Source organism: Xiphophorus couchianus, chromosome 18 (assembly GCF_001444195.1).
Source record: "Xiphophorus couchianus chromosome 18, X_couchianus-1.0, whole genome shotgun sequence".
NCBI classification, from domain to species: Eukaryota; Metazoa; Chordata; class Actinopteri; order Cyprinodontiformes; family Poeciliidae; genus Xiphophorus; species Xiphophorus couchianus.
Genome location: NC_040245.1, coordinates 4,628,611 through 4,644,379, shown reverse-complemented (window position 1 = coordinate 4,644,379; position 15,769 = coordinate 4,628,611). Strand labels below are relative to the sequence as shown.

The window sequence follows — 15,769 nt, the reverse complement described above, 5'->3', positions numbered from 1 at the left end:
GTGAGCAGGCGCAGGCAGATGCCCCCCGTGGCTGTGATCCGGATGGCAGCAGCAAAAAGAGGAACACCAAGGGCTGCAGGTGGCGCGCCAAGGACACAGCCACCAAGAAGAATCGCCTGCGCCTCCGTGGACGAAGGAGCCGGCGCTCCACGAGTAGAGGTCCAAGCAGCGGCGGCCTGGCTCTCCGGGTGAGGCAGGAGGGAAGGAGCTTTAGGGCGGGATCCCCTCTGAGCACCAAGCGCTGTTTGGAAGGACGGGACGGCTCCGGACTTGGGAGGGAGTCACCCCGGTCCTGCTCAACTTTTAACACACAGAGATTTTGTATTTTATATTCTTGTTCTTAGCTTCTTTTAGTCTGAACTGATGATTTTGTAAGTTTTTAGAAATTTCTGAATAATTGCAACAATGTAATGTTTTTAAATGTTTACAGTAACAATAAAATGTTTCGAAAGAAAAAAAAAATTAGCATGCGCTATTAGGGAAAACAAAATGATCAAGGGAATAACACCACCTGGTAACGAAGGTAAAGACATAAAATTAGCAATGTATATGGACGTTTAAAAATCGTTTTTTTGAAAGTGGACAATTTGCTAGAAGACACTTGAGAAATGTTGTCTCAGAAATTCTGTTTTAAAAAGTTGTTTCTAGAATTACTGAACAGCTGTCGATTGTATTCTGCTTTTTAAGAGGCGAGCCCGATCAGTGTCACTATCTGGCCTAAAGGTGGCAGTGTGGCGTCATCCAACCGTATATACCGAAAGAGAAAGAGTGAATGGGAGCAGTGGAGGTCTGAGAGTTTTCCACTTTATCCTGTTGAAGTCAAACTCATTACTGTAACCGTGTAGCAGTACTGTTTCTGGGATTTCTACCAAGCGGCTGAAGAATTCACATGGCGGCTGTTAGCGGTATGAGCAGAATATATGGGTTATGTCGTCATGCTGTTCGGCAAACGGCTGCACTGAAGACGCCGAGGCTGCTGCAGCGTCGGTCCTTCATAGTTACTGTGAGTTTAAACGGCGTCACATCAAACTGAAATACAGATGTAAGATGGGTTTAGTTGTATGTAACCCACAAAGGTCTAACACGGTGGAGTGGTTGGGCATTAAAGTCGCTTAGCAAAAAGAGGGTCATGGCGAGCGTTTTATTTGGCTGCCTTGGTGCCAAAATGTGCATGACCCTTTATATGCGTCACCGAATTCTCGCGATAGTTTATAAACAAGATACTTCTGTTAGCATCTCTGAGACTAATGCAGGCGACAAAATAAAGCAAAAAACATAACACCCTAATGGAATAATACGACTTGATTATAAATTCGATTTTTTTGCGTTATTTTCATTCGTTCGGACCCTGAAACCCAGCTATATAGCTAGTTAGCGGCCGGCTAAAGTTTTGGCTAGCTTCCTTTCCATTGGTCAAACAAAGGGGCGTGAGGACTCAAACCAACCAGGGCACCAGCTATTTTAGAACACCTACATGGCAGGCTACATATGGGTACCAATAAGCTTTGTTGTAAATGTTGAAGGACGTACTTTCAGCAGTAAACAAATGAAGTGTTCCAAAGGAATGTGCAACTGAGATGGTTAATTAAAAATTTATCTATTTGCACATTAAATACTAATCAGTGTAAATAAGTAACTGCAATAGTAAAGTCATACAGATACCAGGACGAATATGTTTTATCTCCTCCACTGTAGTGCTGCTGACCGTTCGTCAGGTGTGTGGCAGTATGGAAACTAGTTGAACATGCTGGACTGTAGACTCTGATAACCAGAACTCAGAACCACCGATTTAGTCCTTGTTGCTCTTAGGCTACGTAAGACTTTTTTGACGTCTTCGCTTCAGGAGTGGCTTAATGCAAGGACTATGACAAGTGTAGCGCCGGCCTTTTACCTTTTTCCACCACACTTTTTTCTTCCACTCAACTTTCCTTGTATATACTTGGACAAAACACTCTGATCAGTCAGCTTAAATAGCCCTAACGTTTTGTGGTTTATCGTTCCTGTAGAATGTGTTAAATACTGTCTTGTCCATAATTTTCTAGGCCACTTGAAGGTAACATAGTTACTTGATTGTACTCTAAGATGGCACTGTGTGTGTTCCTTTGGAAATACATAATGCCACCCCTTTAATATGTAGAAATCTATGTAAAGTTATTTTACACTTGTGGATTGAATCTTATTAACTGAAGTGTCAGATTGAGCTGAAATATTACCGTTTATTGTATTTTGTTTAGTGTCCATATTAGACAAGTTCAGGTATCCGATGATAAATCTGCATGAGGTGGGCAAACAGGACAAGGATTTAGTCTTTAGATTTGGGAAAGAAACAACTTAATCGAAGTGTTGTTGTTTTAGTTAACCTGTGGTGCCACCTAAAGGTGAACATGATCTTCTCAGAGCTGGTTTTATGAGTCTATGGCAGGGGTGGGCAATCCTGGTCCTCAAGGGCCGGTGTCCTGCAAATCTTAGATGTCTCCCTGGTCCAACACACTTGAATCCAATAACTGAATCACCTCCTAAGTGCAGTCAAGTTCTCCAGAGTCCTGCTAATGACCTCATCATTTGACTCAGGTGTGTTGAAGTAGAGATGCATCTAAAAGTTGCAGGAGACCGGCCCTCGAGGCCTGGAGTTGCCCACCCCTGGTCTATGGTGACTAACTGCTTTAACGTGCTTTAAAACAGACTAATTAATACATTTTAAGATTTTCATTCAAGCAGAAACCAGAAATATCACTCTTTTTTATTTTTTTTTAACCAGACAGTAGACGTTAAAATCTCACCACTTATTTTGTCTTGAGGACACCCAGCTGGTGGACCCTGTGTCTTCATTTGCTCCGATATGCTTGTAGGAAATGCAAATATAGACTTCACGGTCCGTTCGTCAGACACTCCCTTTGTGCTGCACCAAGTCTTTGGCTTCTAAATAGGCAAATATCCATGCAGTTTTTCTTTCCTTTTTTGTTAACATGAAAACAATTAATCGAGTTACGATTTATTGACAATGAATTGCTTATTAAATCTAAATTAATTCCAATAGATTAACTAATAACGTCCGCTTAGAGCTTCTTTTAGTGTTGTAGTTTGGCCGCCTTCCAGCAGAGGGCGCCACTGGTCATCCATAAACGGAGCCGTTGATGGACAGGCTGAAACAGAAACAAAGATGGCGGAGATATCTAAGAACGGGAAAGGGCAACGGTCCAAACAGAGTCCGGTTTGGGATGGAAAATGCACTTTATGCGGTTCTGTTTTGAAATATACACACCGGAGAAGCTTAATTTGTCACTTTAATGGAGCAATGTCAGCTTTTTATTAAAAAAATTGCTGATTTGCTATGAAGTTGAGGATGTGATAACACAAAGCGTAGAGTTAATTTCTTCAAGAGTAAACACAAACGGTACTTCCGTATAAATATCTCTCTGTACATTGGGAAAGAAGTGCTTAAGATATTTTTTCTTTTCATCTTTATTTTTCTATTCAAAAATCTAAGAGGTTCCTGTTGTGTTATGTTTTCTAAGTTTAATAATGTGAGAAAACCAAAAAATTATGTTTATTCAGGCAGTGTTTTTCAACAGCTGATGCAAAATAATGTTAAAATTTAAAGTATATATTTTTAATTCAGAATATTCTGAAGAAAATGCTCTTCCTGTTATGGAAATAGTAGAAAAAACTCAGGTTTTTAAGAAAATGGCTGCTTATCAATTAGTTGACTTTAGATTAACTCATAAATAGATCTCTTGCATCCCTAGTTCTACTGTTTTATATCAAGAATTACAAAGTAATCTAGTCAGATCTGTAGTTACTCACATACTGGAGGCTTTTTGAGAATAAAATGATGAACTTTTCCTCCTCCAGGCTGTACAGCAGCAGCCCTTTGACTCGTCTCTGGAAAAGCCCCAGTTTCCTGGCGCCTCAGCAGAGTTTGTGGACCGTCTTGAATTCATTCAGCCCAATGTTATTTCTGGGATTCCCGTGTACCGGGTGATGGACAGGCAGGGCAACATAATCAACCCCTCTGAGGACCCCCAGGTAAATCCACTCTACCTGTATGTGTCGTTGTTAAAGTTCACATTAGGAGCTCTGCTGTTTGTTTCCCGTTCAGCTCTCCAAAGAGACGGTTCTAAACTTCTACCAGAAAATGACGCTGCTGAACACGATGGACCGGATTCTCTACGAGTCTCAGAGACAGGTCCGGTTTTTACTTCAAGGTTTAACCGGAGAACAGGTGCAATTTGATGTAAGATGCAATTGTTTGTTTTCAGGGTCGAATCTCCTTCTACATGACCAACTACGGAGAGGAGGGGACGCACATCGGCAGCGCTGCAGCTCTCGAGTCTAATGATTTGGTTTTTGGTCAATACAGAGAAGCTGGTACGAAAAAAGATGTTCTTATTATACTTTACGACCTTTAACCCTGTAAATGTCATTGTTTCTATTCAAAGTATTGCCTGAGGATTGTTTTGCATTTCATGCATTGCTTCAAAAGTATTTACACCTCTAGGGTTTTTTCACTAACTCCAGTGTATTTTATTCATTTTCTTTTTTGTGGTAGATCAACAGAAAATAAAAATGGAATAAAATTTAACAGGTTTAGTAGCAGGAATGTTCTATATTTTGCTTTAATTCTGGTTTCATTTTACTTGAGTATCTTTTTTGCATATACACTGCAGAATAAAATTTATCAAGTATTATTGATCTAGTTTCTAAACCAAATGTCTTATTACACTTGAAATAAAACCAAATTAACCTACAAGAACATTACAGCAAGATACAGGCGCTTGTTTTAAGTCAATAATTGTTGAAGCTTGATTTATAAAATGGTAAAAATCCACTGGTAAATTATTTCACATGTTATATAAGACAATAAGTGAAATAATCTTCCAGTGGAATTAGTAATTTTTCATAAATATTAAGGAATTATTGACTTAAATTAATCTTCTATAGTTTGCTGAAAAGTTACTTTTAAGTTAGTTTTGTCTTATTTCAGTTCCACAAACGATCAGGGTTCTTGAAACTCTGGAAAGCTGAATGATATAAAAGCATTTTTTGCTCCAATCTGATGGTTGAATAACCTAAAAAACAATAAATATCTTTGTTGTTGAAATAATAAAATGATTTAGCAACGAAAATGTTATTTTTAGATGTATAGTTTTTGATTAAAATGTCATAAATTACAGACCGTGCTACTAACTCGATTAAAAAATGTTCATCCAGTCCTGCAACTAAAATAAATGCCAATATATGTCAAACATTTTCCTTCCAGTTGAGTTATTCGCCACCTTGATTCTGTATTTCGGTTCCGTTAGCTGTATGATGACCGTTACCGTTTGTGGTTTTCATATATAAATATTCCCCTGTGGCTCCTCAGGAGTGCTGATGTACCGCGGTTTCCCCCTGGATCTGTTCATGGCTCAGTGCTACGCCAACGCCGACGACCTTGGGAAGGGCCGCCAGATGCCTGTCCACTACGGCTGCAAAGATCTGCACTTCGTCACCATCTCGTCTCCTCTGGCCACACAGATTCCTCAGGGTGAGGCCGCACAGCCACTTGTAATTAACAGGGTTCGCCTGAAATCCTTCAAAATGCTCCAGACAGGGTTTTTCAAGACATGGAAAGTGCTTGATTTATGGAAAAAGGTCCTTGAAAATGTTTGATATTCAAACTGCGCAGTCTGGTAATAAAGTGGAAGCTAATGTTTCATTAAAAGCCTAAATTTGGAAAACATTATTGCACACACTTAATAAAAGAAACTTTTTTTTCTCACTTAAATAATCAAGTCCCAGTTAAAATTCCTAAAATTATTTCTGTCTGTTAAATGCTGGAAACATCAAACATTTTTAGATATTTTTTTTGTAACTTTCTATGATTTCAAAGGTTTGTGAAGATACTGTATTTATGTTTTAGGTGTTTAATTTGAGCAGGAAGGTTATTTAGCTTAACAAAATGTTTGGAAAGAGTTGAATTCTGTATAAAATCCTTTAAAAATGTTCGATATTCAAACTACACAGTTTTGTAATAAAGTTCAATCTAACGTTGGATTAAAAGCCTAAATTTTGAAAACATTACATACAGTTGAAACTTGATGTTTTCATACACCTAATAAAAAACCTTTTTTTTCCCTCACTGCTTAAAGTTAAATCAGATTAAACTTTTCTTCTTTTAGGTCATTAATAATTACCCTAATTATTTATATTTGCTGAATACCAGAAAACTTTGCGATAACATTTTTTTTTTTTTTTAGATTTTTCTTGTAGCCTTCTTTGTATTTTGTGTTTAAACATTTAATTTGAGCATTTAATTTACCTCAACAAGATTTGTTTGGGTTGTTTCAATGTAAAAAATAGTTATTACTCCTAATTACTTATTGATCTGTGTAATTGAAATATATGTTGTCTCATATTTTATACGTTATACGACATTACTAAAATTGGAGGATTTTTATGTCAAATTAGCGTTTTATTCTCAGATCAGTTAGGCTTGTAGGATGTATGAGAGACATTTAAAAACTACATTTTGTTTAATATCAGTTCGTCTCTGTTTTGCAATGTAGATTAATATCACAAAACATCAAGAACAGTCATAAATGATACCATATAATATGTAGTGCTGGGGAAAGTTTGAAAACTCCCGTTTAAATGCTTGAAAAGTGCTGAAATTATACCGTGGGAAAAGTGTATGAACCCTGATTTAACCTCTGATATGTGAATGTTGACGCTGAATGTTCCTGTTTTTCTCAGCGGCGGGAGCTGCGTATGCGCTGAAGAGGGAGAACATGAACCGCGCGGTGATCTGTTACTTCGGGGAGGGAGCAGCCAGCGAAGGGGACGCACACGCCGGCTTCAACTTCTCAGCGACCCTCGAGTGTCCGCTGATATTCTTCTGTCGCAACAACGGCTACGCGATCTCCACCCCGACCAACGAGCAGTACAGAGGCGACGGCATCGGTGAGACGGATTTAAAAATCCAAATGGGTTGATCAGTTAGGCGTAGACAGAGTTGGGTAGTAACTATTTACCTGAGTAACCTTTTGGAAAAAATTTACTTATAGGAGTATTGTCAGGTCTAAATACCTATTAAACAAACACAGGAAAGACAAGAGAGTTAGATTCTTTGTTTCTCGCGAGGAGAACGGACAGAGATGTGCTTTCAGTTACAAATCTCCAACCGCTCTGAAACACATTTGTCCCCTCCTCGCTTTTTATTGCTTTTAGAAACCCTCGTACATCAGGCGCTTGCAACTTCTCAAAGGGAGGGGGAAAACAAATCATCACATAGTTGCAGCGCTAATGACATTCACTATCTAGACACATGTTATCTACACTCTAAATCCTTCTGCTCCAGTCGAGTACCAGACACAGCGTCGAGTAGGACACATTGTATATCACACAGGAGAGCAGAGTTTATTGCTGGGCAATAAACTCTGCTAGAAGAGTTGTCTCCGCTATCTCCCAGGAAGGCTTCACTGCTCTCTTTCCCAAGGAGGTCACAGGAAGGAATCAAAGTTATTTAACACACAGAAACATTACTTAAAATAGAAGAAAAAGAGAAAAAGCATATAATTAAACATTATCTAAATGTAACTACAAGACTACATGATACAACGAATATTTGATAATACTAGTAATACAATTTACCCAACAAGTATTTTTACTATGCTGTGCTTTGAGTAATTTTATTATGAAGTATCTCTGCTCTTGAGTAAAACTTCTGGATTTTTAACCACTGAATGAAATTAAAATATCAAAATTTCCACTTAACCTTAAATTTTGGTCCGTATGATTATTTAATTTTTAAATATTAAATGATTGATACTTGAGTAGACTTTTTACCAAATACTTTATAACTCTTGAGTAATTTCTTGGATGACTACTTTTTACTTTTACTTGAGTAAAAATATGTTGAAGTATTGCTACTCTTACTTGTGTGCAATTTGTTTGCGTACTCTGAACACCTCTGATCATTCATTAATCTATTGATTATTCTGACAATTAATTATTTATAAAAATTGATTTAAGACTTTTTAATACATTTTTGGCTTAATTACTGCACCGAATGTGTTGTTCTTTTTAGTCTCTATAATCCAGTTAACGATTAATAAATTAGTTGACAATTATTTCATCAATCGATTAATTACAATTAATTTGATTAATCGTTGAATTAATTGATTAATCGAAGAAATGATGTATCATTTCTTCTTTTTCTCCAGCTGCTAGAGGGCCTGGTTATGGCATGCTGTCCATCCGTGTCGATGGAAACGACGTGTTCGCCGTCTACAACGCCACAAAGGAAGCGCGGCGCAGGGCTGTGGCTGAAAACCAGCCTTTCCTTATCGAGGCGATGACTTACAGGTTCGCAGTTTGATCTTTTTTCCACGCACTCCACCCTCATTTCCGAATCAAAACATTAACAGTCAAGTAGTGAGAGAGGGGAAGAATTAAAAAAAAGACGTGTGCAGCAAATTAAAGTTACAACAGTTATTTCTTTCAGCACAATAGCAGCTTTATTGTTATTAAAATGCACATTTAACCTGTTTAATGAAGTTGGGATTTCACCTGTCCAAAGATCATTTTACATCTAAACAACCAGAAGTTGTCAGACGTTCCTGACAACCAGAAGCAGACAGTGCTTTTGGATTTGATTAACAAATTCTTGTGAAGGGGAAATTTCCACAAGTTGTCTGAAGGAAATACTTTCACTCTCAAATGTTTCAGGTGTTCCCACTTCAGACCGGAATCGAATTACTACTAAAACCTCTTAGATTAAGCCGACAAAGCCTCCACAGTGTGAATGGAGTAAAATGTCTCTAAGCTTTTTCCTCTTAAAAATATAATCACTCACAATATTTTCATTGCATTAATTCTGGCCCAAACAGTGCAATTCACCAGCAAATTAGAAAACAATGATAATTTAAAAGTGTTGCTTTTCTTTATTGTAAGACATTAGATGAGATAACACTTAGCAGTTGTTATTGCTCATCTGTTCATTTGCCTTTCACTGAACTGCTAATCAAGGATTATTATGTTTTAACACAAGTTCAACAGGCCTAAATATAAATCTGGTCCTTTGACAAAATTAAGTGAAATAAAAGCAATTTAATTCAGCAGCAACCTTTTAAGATTTTGTCTCCAGTAGTCTTGGACCATATTGTCTGTGTTGATCAGCTGGGGCCTGGTTGATTTCTGAATTCTCCTCAAAGAAACCTAACTTGGTGCATGTACACCACAAATGACTATTGATGCAAATTCAACACGTACCAATAACCATACCAGAAGCTTGAAGTAGAGATGTATCTTAGGGTGCACTCACACCAATCCTGTTTATTCCACATTAATCGATATCTAGGTTGTTTGTCTAGAAAGTCTGGTTCGTTTGTGGAGGTGTGAATGTGCAATCAAACTCGAATATCTACGCGTCAGCATATCTACGTGTTAGGTTTGTCATAGTCAAGCTAGCACGAGTGACCTACGTCCCTCACCCTCGCTATATTTTTTTCTTAAAACCTTTTCCTGACCTTGGAGTCTAGTTGCTGTAGTGTTGACAATTAGCAGCAAATCACTGCGTCCCCTTTTATTTCATATATCGAGCGTACATTTAAGATTTAGTGCATTATGTTAACAACTTGACAGCTAAAACCAATGGTAGCCATTGTCGGCTAGCAGCTTTTTGCGGGGTCTTGCGTCACGTTGCAACATATCTATATTTATATTCAGTTTGAATATAGTTAAAGTTTATTCTAATTCTATATTTAAAGCGTAACAAAGGCTCACAGTGCAGTTGGATTTGAATACCAAATTCTTGATAAAATCTCCTCTCAGGTTGTTTATTTGAAGGAACTACTTTCTCTCTCAAATGTAAAAATATGAAAAGCCTGATGGATGTTTCTGGTCCTTCCTCAGAATCGGGCATCACAGCACCAGCGACGACAGCTCGGCCTACCGCTCCGTGGACGAGGTGAACTACTGGGACAAGCAGGACCACCCCATCTCCCGGCTCAGGCACTACATGACGGCGCGCGGCTGGTGGAGCGAGGACGACGAGCGCAGCTGGAGGAACCAGTCACGCAAGACTGTGATGGAGGCGTTTGAGAAGGCGGAGAGGCGCCTGAAGCCCAACCCAGAGCTGCTGTTTACCGACGTCTACCAGGAAATGAACCCCACCCTCGCCAAGCAGAGAGAGTCCCTGTTCAGGCACATCCAGCAGTACAAAGAGCACTACCCCCTCGACCTGTACGAGAAATAACCGCCATATGCAATAGTGTGTGAGGACTGGAAGTAGCTGCACACCACATGCTGTGTTCATGTAACAGTTTTGATGTGTCATTGCACATTCTGCACATGTGCTTTCAAAACAAATGATTTCTAATGGTTTTTGGTGCCTAATGGTAGACAAAAGGCACATTTTACCTAAATGAAATGGTTTCTTTTAGGGCCGGGCGATAGATTTAATTTTCTTTCACATGTTGCGTTTCCATAGTTCAGTGTGACGTCATCGTGCCCGGGGCGGCCATCTTGTTATACAACTTGAATTCAGGTCAGCTCTACAACAGAACGTCAGGGCCGGGCTACGATTTTCTTTATTTAACTACTAAAATTACTAGAATTTAAGACAGAAAAAATGATAATAATGACATAATATTGCCAGAATAATTGTAATAATAGGAGAATGAAAATAAGTTTAAAATGAGGAATGTTGAGCATCTTGTGTAGTTACAGTTAACTGTTACAGTTAGCAACTTCTCTTAATTTAAGATGTTCTTCATGTAAAATTGTTTTTATTTTGATAATATAAACATATTCTTGTAATTAAATAAAATGTGTGTAGCCTGGCTTTAGTTACTCAGTCATACAACTCACAGAAGAGATGGTGGAGCTAAAAGTTAATTTCAAAAATATTTCCTGACATTTGTAATTTATTCTTTAGAAAAGAAAGCAAGAAAAAAATAAATTAAAATCACATCTGGCATGAAAAATATTAATTTTATTTTGAATCCATATCGCCCAGCCCTACTTTTTTAAAAATCCAGATCAAACAGATTAATTAAATTGAAAAGCAGGATGTATTACGGAGAGTTGACCTCTATTTGTCATTGCATCTTTCCCTTTCAACAGCTGATAAGCAGGTTTCCTCGTGTGTCATTGGGTTTATCCGTTAGTTTTTGTTTGTTGAGATGATGTTACACAGTCATTTTTCTCAATACTGTAGATCTGTTAAAATAAACTGTAGAACATTGGTTGTCTTCAAGTATTTATTTAAAAATCAACATGATATTAAAGGAAAGGGCAGATGAGATGTAATTCTATGTCCATCTGTTCATCTTTGTCTACTTGAATTTATTAAAATGTGCCTTTTTGTTTGTAGAGCCCAAAAGGACAAACTGTGCTCTTCTTCAAAGTCAGCAAACTTATGAGGAAGAAAGACAACAATTGATCCAAAATTAAATAGAATTAAAGTTAAAAGATATTTAGTTCATTTAAGTAGAGATAACTTGAAAAGTAAAATTTATCTGATAATATTTTGTTACCTTAAACAGTTGTATAACAAAATGTAATTCTTGAGTGACATTCTGGTCCACACTCCGGACCAGTCGGTGGCAGTAATGCACCAATTTTGTTGTTTGCCAACCACCAAACAGAAGAAGAAGAAGAAAAATCCAGTCAGAACTTGGAATAAAACCGTTCAAGGTTGCTCTTCTTCTTGACAATCATCCCCATTGAAGCTGTCGGATTTTTAAAAATAAAAGACAAAATTTTAAAAAGTCATATTAAATGTTTTATTTTTCTTGCCATAATGTTGTTGAATTTTAATTGATCAAAGCTTAATTGAAATCTTACATTAGTTAAGGTCAAAACTGAAATACAAGCATTACAATATTAGATGTTGGATTTGTACATCCAACTCTGGTGGAGTGCCAGTCATGAACCTCACCCAGCTAAAACTGTAACCGGAAAACATTCCCCCAAAGCCATCTGTTGTAAGATTGTAAGAAAGGAAACTAGTGCAGGTGATCCATCAGTTCAACAAGACACCAGGGGGTTGTGGATGTTCTTCCACATTACTTCAATCTCCCTTGGGGATCGTTGGTGTATGAGGAGATTCTGCTTGTGGACACAAACATTTCCGCGATCTTGTTTCCTGATGTCAAAGGTCTGAAATCCTTCATGCCACTTGGGGGTGATTCCAAGTGCCTTCATGCACAAACCCATGTAAACATCGTCTATGGGGAACAGAGGAAACAGCTTCGAAACAAAAGAAAGAGACTGTATCAACTCTCCGGAGATGACAAACCCTCCTCCACCTGTGTACGCAGGGTAGGGCCCGCTGTAGAAGGTCGGAGGAATGTAGTATTTGCTTCTTGGGTCCCTGATTGGACTTGCTGATTCCAAGACGTGTCCAACATACAGCTGAGATGCCTGAGAGGCGTCTAAAGACTCCAGGTATCGGATCAGTCCGTCAGTGTTGACAAAAACATCATCGTCCCCACTGAAGACGAAGGACACCAGTGGACAGTATCTCGCTGTCCACTGGAGAAACATGTCCATTTTGAGGGTCAGGTTCAGGAGGGACTCGTGGAAGTCCCACTGCAGGATGTCTCCAAAGTGTTTGGCTTCGAACGACAGCAGTGCGCCAAGGTTTGGATCATCGGGCTGGTAGTTGCCAAGGAAGAACACCGAGCGCACCCTCCGTCCGTTCTGGTATACCCCATCTCGACCCCAAGTGTCCCGCACCGCCTGTCTCCTCTCGAAGTTTGCGGGGGATGACTTGATAGCAAAAAGCAGGAAGGTGTGGTTGTTGCACTTCCTGAGCTGGTTGATTAGGATCGGAGGAGATCTGCAGCTTATGCCCTTCAGGTAAGTCTGGAATAGTGGAGGGTAGGAATCAAAGTCATGAACGTTTATTCTCAGAACCTCCTGGTTCTCCTCCTTGCAGGCCGACCAGGGGTACGCTCTCCTGGAAGGGTTGTCATTATCCTCAATGTTCGTCACTGCCGAGTAAAACAGGCGGTTCCAGTATGTAACGTCTTGAGGGATGATCTTCCTCAAGTCTTCAGAAATCACTGGGGGGTGAGGGTTCACAGGGGATGATGTGAAGTTCACCTGCTTTGAGAAGTTTGCTACTCTGGTGGTATTGATCTTCTCTAGACTTATGGTCAAGTAGAAGAGGATCAGAAGTGAAACAGAGAGGACCATGGCAAAGAGTCTTTGATTAAACCTCATAAGGTCAGAACGGGGCACGCAAAGCGGTGTGAGGAGTTTTTCTAGAGATGGATCATCTTTCAGCGGAGATGACGGATCTCTTCAGAGGTTACGTTCCAAATGTTCCTGCAGAACAGAAAAATGATGCCTCAAACCAGGAGCCGAAATCCTTAGAGATTCTTAAAAAGTTTTAGCTACACATCACCACTTATTCCCAATGAACGCCTATTGACCAACTGCTATTTTCATATCAACTATTTGATCAAAAACTTGATTTTCATCTGTAAAGCGTAGGCCAATTTTTTTCAAGGGGATGATTATACAAAAAATGACTGAGATCAATTGTAAATACAAGAATTGGTTGCACAAACCTGACATTTATTTAGGATTTTCTCTAATCCACACTGAATTTAAATGTGTATATAACCCTTCTATGGTTTAGTTGGTTGACATTTTCAGGTTCACTGAATATGCATGCAAGAAAAATGAGACTATTGTGAGAAACTTCCAGTACTTTTTGTCCTTCGTTTCATTACATAGTGTGAATTATTGATAACATACAACAATGAGAACCGTCTAAAAATAAATATTACATAAGATCAATAAAAAATAATATTTTAACTGAAATGTCTCTGAATGACACCAAACTGAACAATTTTCTTCTTCAGCAGTGACTTTTTGTCCCTTCCCCTCTTTATAAATGGTGCATTTTTATTGACCAAATAATTGTACAATTTGACATTTCGAAAACAAATTTGCTTGATGGAAGCAGAAATTTCAAAACCATGAAGAAGATGATGACAGGAAGTGGTTGGAGGATGATGACGCAGCATTTTTAAAATAATGAATTATAGCATAAACAAACTTGTTCAAGTTTTATTTTAACTGTTTCTTATTTAATGGAAACGCCAAGATAGAATTTATTTATTTTTTTTAACATTAGCAGAAGATTGACAAAGCTTTGCGGACATTTGTAGTCAAAATGACAAATCAAGGCTTGAAACATTTCTCTGTGGATCCATCAGTTTTATTTTCTAAAGTAATTGACAAATATATTGAACTTTTTCATAATTTTTTTAGGACACCTGTAGACTCAAACACAAAACTAGCACTAAAAAAAAATACATCTTCATTTTGATGATCTCTTTGTTGTAACGATGCTTTTTCAGAATGCCAGTTATTGGAAACACTGTTTTGTGCCACAATTGTATGGAAAATTATACTTTTCTTTTCTCTTTTTTACCAAAAACTGAATGACAAAAAAATCTTCAGTCTGGTTTTTTGGTCTCAACTAGCCTTTTTTTGAAGGATGATTTTATTTACAGAGACTTAATAATTTAATTTATTTGTTGTTTTGTTTATTTATTTGGGATATTTAAAATGTATTCCAGTTCCAGCGTCAAATGTCCATTAGAATTTAAAATTTATTTACTCTGATAATCTGTTATTTACTTTGATAATCTGTTCTTGCATTGTTACACCATTACCATTATATTACTGGAAAATGGTGTCAAAACAACAATATTATAATTTATTGCAATAACGTCTGGGATAATTCATCGTCCAGCAAAAATTTGGCCTGGTCAGTTTAACCTGAATCACTTTAACACATTTTGTTTCACTTTTGGCAAAAATGACTTAGGACTTTGTTTTTCTTAGAGATGGTATGCAATTAACCTAAAAAAAATACTAGATGTTTTATTCAGTTGAAATAAACCAAAGATCTCAAGAAACTCAAGAATAATTTACCTCTCAGTAACAGTAACTAAAAGGTTAAAAATATTAATTTTTCTGACTTTTAACCGTAAACATATTTTTTTCAGTTTAATGAGTTGAATCTGCTCTAGCTGCTGGTTGTTTATGGTGATGAACGAGCTCTGTGGGGGACGCACAACCTGCTCACAGGTGTTCAATTAGAGGATACACCTGCTGAAAACTAAGGAACAGCAGGAAGAAATTCCAAAACACCTGCCTGCTCAGAAACACAGAGCTGGCTTATTATGGCCTTATTATGAAAATGTAAAAACACAAAAAATAGTTTTAATCTGGTTTCTGGTGCAAATACTTTTATTACACTTGGAATAAGACAAAACTAATTTACATGTAGCTTTTCAGCAAGATATAGGAGCATGTTTTGAGTCAATAACTTTTTAATACTGATGAAAAAGTGATACACAAAATATATATTTTCACCTATATTTTGCTGGAAAGTTACTTTTAAGTTAGTATAGTCTTATTTCAAGTGTACCAATATATTCGCACCACAATCCAAACAAAAACTACTTTGGTAAGATTTTGTGTTTTTGCAGTTCGTTTACTCTAGAAAGATATTTTGTCTGTAAAATCTGATGCAGAACTTTTACATTTCAGCACGAAAAGCAGGAAGTAAAGCTACTCACAGGGGAAATGAAGAAAACGGTAGCAGATTTAAATATTCTCCACTCTTCCTGGGTAGGAGATGTTTTTCCAGTTCGTCCACATCGCAGAGTGGTGGATGGTAAAATGAAGCCGGATGAGGCAGCGCAGCACAAACACGGGGAGTAAACCACGCCCAGAGAGGCTGCAGGTCCACTCAGGT

General features: G+C 37.9%; 2 protein-coding genes across 2 annotated transcripts; one reads left to right on the top strand and one right to left on the bottom strand.

The window, feature by feature from the left end:
• The first annotated feature begins 736 nt into the window (after positions 1–736).
• Positions 737–11,227, top strand: LOC114133515 (2-oxoisovalerate dehydrogenase subunit alpha, mitochondrial-like). The gene is made up of 8 exons (XM_027999503.1): positions 737–1,003; positions 3,853–4,026; positions 4,100–4,186; positions 4,260–4,368; positions 5,366–5,527; positions 6,736–6,942; positions 8,205–8,346; positions 9,895–11,227. Exons 1-8 carry the CDS (start codon positions 890–892, stop codon positions 10,235–10,237), a joined length of 1,338 nt encoding a protein of 445 aa, XP_027855304.1. The 5' UTR covers positions 737–889; the 3' UTR covers positions 10,238–11,227.
• b3gnt2l (UDP-GlcNAc:betaGal beta-1,3-N-acetylglucosaminyltransferase 2, like) lies at positions 10,973–15,678 on the bottom strand. Its single transcript, XM_027999507.1, has 2 exons — positions 15,591–15,678; positions 10,973–13,317 (listed from the first exon to the last, which is right to left on the bottom strand). Exon 2 carries the CDS (start codon positions 13,210–13,212, stop codon positions 12,013–12,015), a length of 1,200 nt encoding a protein of 399 aa, XP_027855308.1. The 5' UTR covers positions 13,213–13,317; positions 15,591–15,678; the 3' UTR covers positions 10,973–12,012.
• Between the last annotated feature and the right edge of the window lie 91 nt (positions 15,679–15,769).

What these genes read in the sequence shown, in the direction of transcription:
- LOC114133515 (XM_027999503.1), top strand. Translation starts at nt 890, where the DNA reads ATGGCGGCTGTTAGCGGTATGAGCAGAATATATGGGTTATGTCGTCAT. An exon ending in GGCCACACAGATTCCTCAGG is followed by an intron (nt 5,528 to 6,735) that starts GTGAGGCCGCAC and finishes TGTTTTTCTCAG; the next exon opens with CGGCGGGAGCTGCGTATGCG. An exon ending in ATCGAGGCGATGACTTACAG is followed by an intron (nt 8,347 to 9,894) that starts GTTCGCAGTTTG and finishes GTCCTTCCTCAG; the next exon opens with AATCGGGCATCACAGCACCA.
- b3gnt2l (XM_027999507.1), bottom strand. Translation starts at nt 13,212, where the DNA reads ATGAGGTTTAATCAAAGACTCTTTGCCATGGTCCTCTCTGTTTCACTT.